General features: G+C 35.3%; 1 protein-coding gene across 1 annotated transcript; it reads right to left on the bottom strand.

The window, feature by feature from the left end:
* Window positions 1–1,978: 1,978 nt before the first annotated feature.
* Window positions 1,979–6,172, bottom strand: LOC133525052 (uncharacterized). The gene is made up of 5 exons (XM_061861274.1): window positions 6,093–6,172; window positions 5,501–5,720; window positions 4,778–4,917; window positions 3,918–4,046; window positions 1,979–3,040 (listed from the first exon to the last, which is right to left on the bottom strand). Exons 1-5 carry the CDS (start codon window positions 6,145–6,147, stop codon window positions 2,898–2,900), a joined length of 687 nt encoding a protein of 228 aa, XP_061717258.1. The 5' UTR covers window positions 6,148–6,172; the 3' UTR covers window positions 1,979–2,897.
* Window positions 6,173–12,111: the final 5,939 nt, after the last annotated feature.

Genomic DNA, 12,111 nt, shown 5'->3' with positions numbered 1-12,111 from the left:
CGCAAGCGGCGAACGGCAAATCAAGGCCATTCATAGATTGCGCTCGGCCAAATGTATGAACTACCTAAAATGTTGTAACTAAATGTTCTATTCGATTTATTGAATTATTTAGATTTAAGTATTAGTATGTTATTAACACAGTATGGAATTTTGTTCGAAATAAATGATTTTTGATTTGTTATTTTTTTCATATAAAAAAAATTATGTCAAGAAAATAACTGCTGACAACGTGTTTAACTAATAATTTTCTGGTGCATTTATGGAATGCATTAATTTTTATTAATTACAGACAACATTCTAGGCTAAGAAAAGTTTCAATTGAAGTTAAATAACCGGCCAAGAGCATGTCGGGCCACGCTCAGTGTAGGGTTCCGTAGTTACTCTCCCGTCACAATAAGCTAAACTGGAGCTTAAAGTGTAGTAAATGGTACCTTTCACCCGAGTTAAACAAATAGGCAAATTTGCATAATCAGTACCTAATTAAAGAAGTCTTTTTACTATGAAGGGAAAACTTTTTGCGATAACTCAAAAACAGCTAAACTGATCATGTCCGCTATAGTTTTCATTTAATGTATTTCTTAAGCTCTACTTCCACGATTTTTTTCATATTTTTTGGACCTATGGTTCAAAAGTTAGAGGGGGGGGGACACATTTTTTTTTTCTTTCGGAGCGATTATCTCCGAATATATTCACTTTATCAAAAAATGTTTCTTAAAAACCCCTATTAGTTTTGAAAGACCTTTCCAACGATACCCCACACTCTAGGGTTGAAGCGAAAAAAAAAATTCACCCCCACTTTACGTGTAGGGGAGGTACCCAAAAAAAAATTAAATTTTTAGATTTTATTGTACGACTTTGTCGGCTTTATTGATTTATATATCCATGCCAAATTTCAGCTTTCTAGCACTAACGACCACGGAGCAAAGCCTCGGACAGACAGACAGACAGACAGACAGACAGACAGACAGACAGACAGACAGACAGACGGACATGGCGAAACTATAAGGGTTCCGTTTTATGCCATTTGGCTACGGAACCCTAAAAAATATGTAAGAAGGGTTACGTATAGCAAAATAACGACATTTGTTATTTTAGAAAATATAATCAGCAGAAACCTTTTCAAGTATCTTCCTAGTATTTTGATCAATGACGTATCCAACAGCGTCAATAAGGGATTCTATGGTAACTAAATCAGTGCCTTTCTGGATAGCGGGGTTGTAGCTTGTGACCAGTGTTGGCCGAACGGTAATTTATATTGACCATTACCAAAACAAAAAAAAATCCTTTCAGTGCGTTACGCAAAAATACTTCCCGTACATTTTTTCTTTTGAAATGGAATATACTTGAAGTAAGAATATCGGGAGTATAGTCATCTTTATCTTACTCACGCGGGAACGTAAAAAAAACCACCGCCGCACCGGGGGTAAGACAAGCGCAGATAGCTGCCGCACCGGCGGAAAGTCAAATACGGCCAAATGCTTCCCGTAACGCAGCGAATGTGTTAAGGTGAAAGTAAGCAAGCTTGCTTTATTTCTTGCATGATGAAATTATTAAAGTATAATGCATACTTATAATATATAGTCTAGTACTATGGGGCTAGCCTCTAAGCCCAATCTAGTAGAACAAAACTAGAGACAGGAAACACCTATGCTGACGCCATCTACGCAAACCTTTGACAATTGCTAACCACATTTTCACAGTTTTTTTTTTTTTAATAAATATTATAAGACATTATTACACAAATTGACTAAGTCCCACAGTAAGCTCAATAAGGCTTGTGTTGAGGGTACTTAGACAACGATATATATAATATATAAATATTTATAAATACTTAAATACATAGAAAACACCCATGACTCAGGAACAAATATCCATGCTCATCACACGAATACATGCCCTTACCAGGATTTGAACCCGGGACCATCAGTTTCGTAGGCAGGGTCACTACCCACTAGGCCAAACCGGTCGTCAAATGTCATTTGATTATTTCGTTTCTTTGTCCATTTACGTACTCCAAGACATTGAAAAATAACTGTTTTTTTCTAAAGCCTGCATAAATAAATCAAAATACCGCATAAAACGCGGAATAAAATCGTCGATACATCATCGTCGTCGATATTTCATCATTCGAGATTCAAAGTAAACTTCGTAAGACGCGATCCATCATTTCCATTCACAACACACAGCTTCCGCATTAAATACGAATAATATAAGCAGGAATTGATAAGATTCCATTATATGATAGAGTGTATTTACGGGGGCAGAATTCAGATTTTACGATTTGTTGAAATTTTAATATTGACGATATTGTCATGATACGACAGTACAGGCCACAGTGGCCAAGTATATCGTAACACATTTGTGTTACCATGGAAATAAGGTCGCGTACCAATTAAATCAAAAATATGACTTTGCTAATCCGCGAAAAGATAACGGTGCTAGTTAATCAGTGCCCACCACGTTATAATTGCTTGCGTATTTTTTTCATGCAATTAATGTTCCCACCCTCCCATAAATAAATATAACAAATCATAACCAAAAGTACAAAACTCGTCACTTGTTTCGCCTCTCTACAAGGCATCCTCAGGAGATATTGACGGTCTGACGTCCGACAACTGAATGAGCTCTCTAGAATGGTTGGCCATATTTATACCTTGGCCACTCCCCCTAGTATAACGGGATGGCACTGATTGACTAGCACGTTATCTTTTTGCGGATTAGCAAAGTTATACTTTTGTTGTAATTAGTATGGATTTCCGCAAAGTAACGCCTGATTCTATTTATTATCGCGTACCAACATACTTCAGCGGTTACCAAATTTAAAATTCTAGTCCTACGTCAATCTTTATAAAAGACTCAAAAGTTGTACAGTTATATCAGATTTAATGAAAAAGACATTACAATACTTTAACACCAAAGTCACAAATATTGTATTGGATGTAGTTTCCAACAAAGTAAATTCCTTGATTGGATATCTCTTCTTGATACTCCGATGGAATGTTAGTGAAGAAACGAGCATACATGGAGGTGACTTCAGGATCTATAAAAGAAAAAAAATAATACATAAGTTATACATTTTTTTATTATATAGGAAGTAAACGAGCAGATGAATTGCCTAAAGGTAAGCAATTACTTTCGCCCATGGATTGATACATACATACATAATCTCACGCCTGTATTCCCAAAAAAGGAAGACAGAGCACCTTAAAACTGCTAATTTCAGTGCCACTGCTAGCAATGAAGGGGTTTAGAAAAAATGAGATTGTGATACTGCAAAATCTGACAGGTTGCCAGGCCATCGCCCACAACGCACTTGAAACTATCTCCCACAGTCGACTTCTACGACACCCAGCCACGGGAGAAAAGGGGGTGGTGAAATTCTTAACCCTTAATAGGTATAACAACTATAATTAGCCTCGAAACTTTTAAAAATCATTTGTCGTAGAGCGGTTCAATTCTGGTCTCCATGAGCAGTTACATTTCACCAAATAGAACTATTTACTCGTAAATGCAAGTGATTAAATTTTTAGATAATAACCATCTATTCCTCTGATGTTCTAAAGAATGTCACTTAAAAACCTAACTTGCTTCACAAACATAACGAAAAGGACAAATCACCAAACGTTAAACTATGCACCGTTGAAGATTTCCTTTTTGATCATCATCAGCAGTTCCACTTCATCAGATGTCACTTTTTAAAATGTGAATGCTTGATTTGCTGATGCAAAAAGGCAAAAACATTATGGTTCCTTATGGATCCCATCATCAGAACTGAGTTAAAAGAAAATTGGTTGAGAAATGGCGGAGTTATGGAGTAAAAATAACCGAATTGAGAACCTCCTCCTTTTGAAATCTGATGTCCGCGATTCCAAATTTCAGGTGGAAATTATGAAACTGAAGGAAACATAATATATTACCTGTACTTGTTCCAATCTGGGGTCCGAGAGCAAATGGAAAAACATTGGTGTCTCCGTACGTATATATTTCAGACCGATCCAGTATCAGATTGTGTATGTGGGGTATTATTACAGTTACGGTCAACACTCCTGGAAAGAAAATTATTTATTTAAGAATAATTTACTGATTGTCAAATTTCTTCTATAACTTTTTTTAGTGACCCTTCACAAAAAATATCTCTATTGCTAATTTCACTTCTAATTTATTTTATTTTATTTGAATCAACAACATGGTATGTCTTTCCCTTTACGTAATAATGGAGTTCGGGATATTTGTGAGGCGTGTGAGGAGCCGAAGCCAACACTTAGAGGCCCTTTTGACAATGAAATGTAAGGGCTAAACCGAGCGGAAACTGCCTTGTCCGTGTCATAATGGGACGCACGCAGAGGCAGCAGGGCAGCACTCGCCTGTATAAGAACTATTGAGGGTTGATGGAATCTAAAATGAATTAGGCTATTGGGTGAAAGCGATGGATTAAATACTGAGCTTAGGGACATAAAACCGCATGCCTAAGAAAATGTTATATAATTTATTAAGTCTTGCAGAATAACTTTGATTGAATTTGATTTTTTACGATCACAACATATATTTCGTTATTTTTATTATTAAAAGGAACTCCACAGAAGTAGGTAGGTACCTAAGCATGAGATATTTTTTCCAGCACTTCATGAGCCATTTATAGGTACCACAGGGACCACTGGTATAATAATGAATTCATCTAAACAGTCAAGAGGTAGCGTAGGTATCTTTTAATTATTAACTTAAATATTTTATCACATTAGCATGTAGAATTAGCAGAAAAAAATAAGTAAGTACACACCGTATTGTATTCCTCCAAAGTCTCTTGTAACCACAGGCTCTCTACCTCTGAGATAATACTTAAAGTACGTATTGTTGGAATACTTTGACGCACTGTCGAATGTGACTGCAATCACCAAGTTGTCTGTTACATTGTTGATACTGAAAAGATACAGTGAATTAATAATAGTATATCACGCTCTGGACCGCCCTGAATAGAACTAAGTTCTTTACCCTAGGACGGCCGCATATGTGGTCTAACGCTCGCGCTTGCGCTAAAAGATAATTGAAGTGTGCAAAACGGAATCTATCATGTTAGGCAGACTAAAAAAAGAAAAAAGTTACCACTTTTGAGCGGCAGCTCAAATTTGCCAGAAATGTAACGTTACCGTGCCCGAGCATTTGTATAATTCTTACTAAGTAGTAAAGTATTTATGATCTTGGCAGATATGGGTGACATTGGGCGTATAAAAGTGAAGAGATCGAGATATTGGTGGTTGATAGCTGCTGAAAAAAAATTAAGAGTCTACTACTATTTCATGGTTGAATGCCATGACGTTGGATCACAATTTGACGTTTAAAAACAAAAAGAAAGTTGCTTTACAGTACAGGTGTAGGTGTGTAAAGCTGTATGAAATTCATTTACATATCATTTTCACTCATCGCACCGGATTTTTGGTCCTAATTTGAAGTTACATTGCAAGTTTGAGAAAAATAACATTAAATTTAAATCTAAAAAACTTACTAAAACTCGGAAATTCTGGCGTTGTTCAATCCACCGTAATCAGCAGTAATCTGGGTGTTCGACATGTTGTTACTGGCAAAATGAATGCTGCCTTGAGCTCTATATAAAGGATCAGGCACCGCCCTTCCAGAGATCCTGCATTCTGAGTGTTCCGCAAAGAACTTTCGAATACAAAATGTGTCGTACACTTGACATGGGCGAAGTATTTCACCATGAATATCTAAAAATACAAAGATCCATATATCAGTTTTTAAGCATCAAATCTTAGAATTTAACAAATTTTTGGTCATGTCATAAAATAAAACATAACAAATACACGAAGAGACTCAGAGACGCCACATGAGATCGAAGAGATAGCAGCTTCTTCACTCAATATGTCAGCCAACAATCCAGCGAGGAAATGCTGCTAGCGTTTTCGGTGCCATAGGGGCAATTTTCCGATTTATTCTAATGCTATTTTAGATTTATTTAATTATAGTTTTGTTTTAGTCCAGTTATAAATTATAACTATTGCAACTTAATTTTGATATTTATGGACACCTTTTATAGGCTTATATTTTAATTTTTTTTTTAATTATTGTAAACGACTAACCCGGATTCCCTTCATCGAAACCGAATGTGTGACTCTTTCTTTCAAATAAACCCATTCCGTCATTATATCCATCTTTTTCATTGTAGTTATTGCTTCTTAGATGTCTCATTCCTTCAGTGTATGCTCCAGGGAGTTCACTGATCGGTATGCCTCCGATATTTTCTTCAGACACTTCATGGTCACGTATGTTTCGTATTTGTTTTTCACTGTCGTCATTCTTATTTTTTCCCCCATTGCTCTCAATGCTCCCACTTTGGCCAATATTCAAAAAACTACTTGCAACAAAAAACATCAGACAAAGATAGTTCTTCATGATTAATCTATCCGCACTGATGATCATACTTTAATCGGCTTTAGTAGTTGAGCTAACCCGTTATAAATGTAGAATTCATGTACGAATTATACTTTTTAATAATGGCCTAGTCTTCAATTCTAAATTCCTAGGTTAATAGGAACGGTGAAAAATAAACATTAAAAACGAATGCCAAGTTCGGTAAATACCCGCGAACTTGCACACATGTATACAGTGGGGCAGTATGCGCATAACCCTAACAGCCATTTCAAAACCTGAAGCCCGGTTCAGATTTAAAAAAATCTTATGGGATAAATTTATTTTTATACAACCTTGACTATTACTCACGTTGATTGGTGGATCCTCAAGTACGTGTCCAAACTAGGACAAAACCATAACAAATTGTTAAATTAGAATCAATGCCACTGGTGACTGCTTACCATCAGGCGGAACGTATGCTTGTTTGCCACCGTTGTGGTATATAAAAAAAACAAGTTCCAGTTTGAGTTTGGAATGAGTTTTTGTTGCGCGAGAATTCAGTAGTTAAACAATTGAATGAGTTTTCCAATAAGTGACATTAATTTTACGATAAAGTTCGGATGGCAACTGCTTCTGCTTTACTGTCGCCGCTGCGGCATTGACGCGGGCGCTATATCTATCAATTTTCTTTATAAATTGAGTGACGAATTTAATGTCATAATCGAAGCAGTAATGCGGCGACGAACGTCACCCATTTTATCAAGGAAATTGATAGAACGATACAGCAGTAATGACGCAATAGTAGTGCAGCTATAGTTGCCATCGGAGTGTTACCTTTATGCATAGTGAAGTAAATGCGTAAGTACATATATATATACCTACTGAAGGCTACATGGTTAAAAATGGTTAATAAAGGTAGTGTTACTCTGATGCAATTATTGAGGTAAAAGTCTTTTTTTTTTGCTTGACAGCATTCAGTCAAGCCAAAGTGAACTTTTTCAAAAAGGACTTCGCACATATCCAATAGCCACATTTTATGTAGGTACTTCATGTAAGTATGCTATATTCTTGAGGTAAGGACTGTTTTTTAATAAAAATTGTTATCTTGGCCCACAAATCATTCGGCATGCGGCAGACATGCCCAGCCCTTTAACTTGGCCGCTTTTCGAGCTACATCTATAATCTGAGTTTTAGAGAGCAGCGTGGTGTTGCGGATGCGATCCCTTAATTTAACATCTAATAGCGCTCCATAGCTCTCTGGCAAACCCCGAGTTTGGACTTCTGAACTTTTGTCAAAGACCAAGTCTGAACACCTTAAGTGACGACTGGAAGTATGCACATTGTCCATGAGCCTACGTTTGAGTGACAGATGTAGGTCTCCCTTCATGAGGTGTTTCATGGACCAATAGCTCTTCCATGCGTTCTCGGTCCATCTGTCGACCTCTTTTTCTTGCCGCGCCTGGAAAGAAACTACCTCGCACAAATAAAGGTATTCATGCAATGAATGATTTAAAATAATATGAATGTGAACAATTTAAAACCGTTAAATATGAAAGAAATAGGTGCGCCAGAATATACGTTGCAATTATTTTATCGCAAACTTGGCTCAAAATCGACGTGCTTACAACTCAACAAAGTTATTTGAAGGTGATTACTCACGGGTGTATTACCGCAATTGCAGGGGAATATAGATTAGTGTTGATTACACAGATTAACATGTTACATATTAGAGTTCGTTACTTAAGTATGGTTCTCAGAATAAAGCGAGTATTTGGTTCAACTAGGGGTAATGTCGGAACATTTGCCAAAAGACACTTCGAGAATTTGTTTCAACTAGGGGTAACGTCGAAAAATTTGCCAAAAGACATTGTGATGATTACTTCTCTCTTGGAATACTTTCTACTAGCGCTACTATTGCTACTATAATATACTAGCTTTTGCCCGGCGACTCTGTTCAAGTGGAAGGATATATTGATAAAAATTATCCGATGTCCTTCCCGTGGCTTCAAACTACATATTTCATACTAAATTTTTACAAAATTAATTCCACTATTGAAATATGAAGAGGAAACAGAGATAGAGACAGAATTATTTTCGCATTTATAATTATAGGTGGGGCTATGAAATGAAATATGCTGAGATATAGTATAACTGAGGGGTATAGAATCAAAGTCAGCTAAATCCATGTTGGTAAATTTTTCATGAAAGGAAAAAAATAAATATTTTATTATTTTATTTTTGGATCACTGTATGAAGAAAACTCCAAAAACCTTGCTAAGAATGATATCTCCAGGAACTACACACTAACTGATCAAAGTTACGATTAATTTTTAATTGAATTTAATTTATTTCATTTAGCTGCTTTTGATACCAACTTTTGGATTTAGCTGACTTTGTTTCTAAGACGAATGGATATAGCTGTATTTGATCCGAATAATAAAGTGATGACATACTATGACTAGTGATGTGCGTGAAGAAAAATGTCAGGGAAGTAACAAAAACCCGCTCAATAAAACAATCAAGTTATTTTAATTAAACTACTAGGAAATTATATTCTTAAATTATTATCATCTGCACCAATTTCACAAGTCAAATTACAATTATTACTTTCTTCTTCTTCTTCTCTGTTATTTTCCAGCAACTGTAGTTCCTCTTCATCTATACCATTCAATACTCTTCTAAAGAATGCTAAATGTGGCAGCACATTCCAGTTTTCACCGTAATGTTTCTTAAGAAGATTTCGGACATCTCTTAATTTAAGTACTTTAACTTCTATACCTTTCGGAATCACAGATGGCCGGATCATCTCTGCATTTTTGTTTTTTTTTGCAAATGCTTTTCGGTGTTCCAGAATCAGACTTATAATGAATTTCACCACGCACCATAACATTTCCTGATTTTTTGGACCTCCGAATCAAAAACCGTTTACACTGCGAAATTTTAAAATGTAGTTGTGCTGTTGTTTTGAGTACATCATGTACAGCGGTTTTCCAGTCGAGTACTTCTATGTCTTCGAGTTTCGTTACTGTAGAATGTTCTCTAATCAAATCGATATATTCTGAAGGTGACGTTATCACCTCCATTTTGCGAATGTTTTTTTCTACGTTTCCGAACACTCGGTCCGGAGGCATAAAGGAGTGACCAGTTACAGGAAAAACTATTTCCATTTTTTTTACTTGTGGATTATCCAAAATCCAACGGGAGCACATAGCGAGCATCATCATATTTTTATTTTGCCTTGGACAGCCGTCGGCCATTAACCGAACATGGGTTTTACCTGTCATGTCAATTTTTTTTAAACGATCGTAAACAGCAGACATTATTTGATTAGCACCTTTTGCATACTGATCTTCAGTCCAAACGTAAGCAAACGTCGTATCTTTATTCAAGGGTTCTTTAGATGATCCATACACTATTGTGAAGTTATATAGATACAGCTGTCGGCTGTAGTAACAGCTTTGGTCTGGTACTTTGGGCAAGACCAAGTTTTTTTGACAGTCAAACGATAGTATCGCTACGTTGTCGTCTCTTTCCCGAAGTAATTTAAAAAAAGCATTTGCTTTTAGTTTATGTATTCGTTTTTCTATAATAAGCTGATTTTTTGTTGATGAATTTTGCTCTGTTTTAATTCTTTCTTGCAGTTCGATACATTTTGAGCAAACATCTGTCCTGGGGCTCCCAAATCCCAGATTAAAGTCTTCATTGAATATAGTTCTAAAATATGATGGTTTTACGGCACTGTCCGGGTTTTGTTCCTTAAAATATTTGTACAACTTTTTTATATTCAATTCAGCAGGTAGATAATTTCGTTGCTGGTTTGATCCCCGGCAATAATGTGGCTCAGTGCATTTTAAAGAATTTATAAACGAATGTACCGATAGTCGTTGTCCTATATACTTCGTTTTTTTTTGATTGCCGCCCCTTTTTTCAACAGGTAACTGACCAGTATAGAAGAAATTTCGCATCACATATTCTACACGATACTTTTTGATAGCAAGCGTGCTCAAAAATAGTTTCTGGCAAACTGGAATCAATTCTTTTTTTACATATATATTATATTTTATAGTAAAATCTCTACTTTTTCTTGTATTCTTAGTAGGTCGCTTTCGTTGGCTTTTTTTTACCTTACAACATTTTAGTATTAATGCATCTTGGTTATTTTTTAACGGTTTTGCGTAAAACGAACGATGAAAGTTTAGCAAATCTCGTACTTTTAATTTTTTACATGCGTATGTTTTACTATCATGATTACATGTAATTGGTCCAGGCAACGACTTTGCTGAGTATCTGTAAAAAGAAAAATAAAAAGACTAAAACTTTTAAATTTACTAATTAGTAGTTTTATCACAGACTTCTTATTTATAACGGAAAACAGCGTTTCGCGTCATACTTTTATCGAAATTATGAGCCATCATTTCATAGTAAGTACATCACTAGTCTGAAACTTACCTATCAATTTTGGCTTTGTTTGCCTTCCAATTTTCTGGATTTTTCTTGCGTTTCCTCCCTTTCCCTTGCGAAGATTCCATCACAGGCACTTCCATTGTATTTTTTACTTTAACTTATCACGATTTTTTAACTTAAAATCAGCTTAATTACCATAAAAGTTTAACGAAAACCGCAGACACGCAAACGCTATTTACTATAGAAATCGCCATTTTGAAGTTACCGCCATTTTTAAGAAAAAGGACACTGTGATTGGCTGATCACGATTTTAGCTGTTTTCGTTTCCAACCATACGGGATATAGCTGTCTTTGATACTAATACAATATTTTGAAGTAGATTTTTTAGTAATTCGTTGAGCTTGATACTGAATAACTTTGGAAATGTACTTCGAATTTGATCGATGATTACAATGGCATTCATAACTTAGAGTTTGATTTGATATGGATTTAGCTGACTTTGATTCTATACCCCTCAACTATAGTTAACATGTGTTTACATAGCAAAATCCAAAAAGTAAAATATGGGTGCAGTTCTTGAAACTGTTAAAAAACCACAAAATAATTGTGAATTTAAATAATCATTTATTGTGCTAGATTTGATATTAGTCTAGTAACTTATTAAATTTATGTACTTAAAATGATACCTTTATTTCAATTTGAAAATAAAACATAATTAAACTATAAAACTTAAAACCTAAATCTAAAAATAAATAATACTAAACTTAAAATAAAATACTAAAAAATATCCCCCTGCGGCATGCGAATTTAAATTGTAAGGTACTTTAAAACTATATTTTTTTTTATTTAAAATTTATTTGACATAAAATAATAAGTAACAATGGCGGAAATGCCATAAGACATTCTCTACCAGTCAACCACTGGGCAAAAAGAGATGTTTGTTAGGTGCAGGCTTTATAATAGAGAAATTAAAACGATATTGCTACTTGCTATTAACAAAATCAATACTAACTACTTTATATACTATGAAATCATAAACTTAAACATGTATGTATGATATACGTACATAAAAATATACATTCTATATGCATCTACTTTAAATCATTATTAAATTTATAAGTACATTTCGCAGATAAATGCTTGCGCAGCATGCGCTTGAACCTAAATTTACTTTGAGCTTTCCGCATATTGAGAGGAAAGGTCGTTCCACAGGCATATCGCCTGAACAGTGAAAGAGTTGCTCAAAAAACAGGAACGATGAGGGGGGATAGAACGCTTAAGGCTACGGGAGGTACCGAGAACAAAACCAGGGCGAGCAGTAACTAATTTAAATTTAGATCTGTA

This window comes from Cydia pomonella, chromosome 14 (genome assembly GCF_033807575.1).
Source record: "Cydia pomonella isolate Wapato2018A chromosome 14, ilCydPomo1, whole genome shotgun sequence".
NCBI lineage: Eukaryota > Metazoa > Arthropoda > Insecta > Lepidoptera > Tortricidae > Cydia > Cydia pomonella.
The sequence above is the reverse complement of the archived record's forward strand: the minus strand, read 5'-3'. Positions and strand labels throughout refer to the sequence as shown.

What these genes read in the sequence shown, in the direction of transcription:
- LOC133525052 (XM_061861274.1), bottom strand. Translation starts at nt 6,147, where the DNA reads ATGGGTTTATTTGAAAGAAAGAGTCACACATTCGGTTTCGATGAAGGG. An exon ending in TTTCGATGAAGGGAATCCGG is followed by an intron (nt 5,721 to 6,092) that starts GTTAGTCGTTTA and finishes TTGTATTTTTAG; the next exon opens with ATATTCATGGTGAAATACTT. An exon ending in CCAGATTGGAACAAGTACAG is followed by an intron (nt 3,041 to 3,917) that starts GTAATATATTAT and finishes TTTCTTTTATAG; the next exon opens with ATCCTGAAGTCACCTCCATG.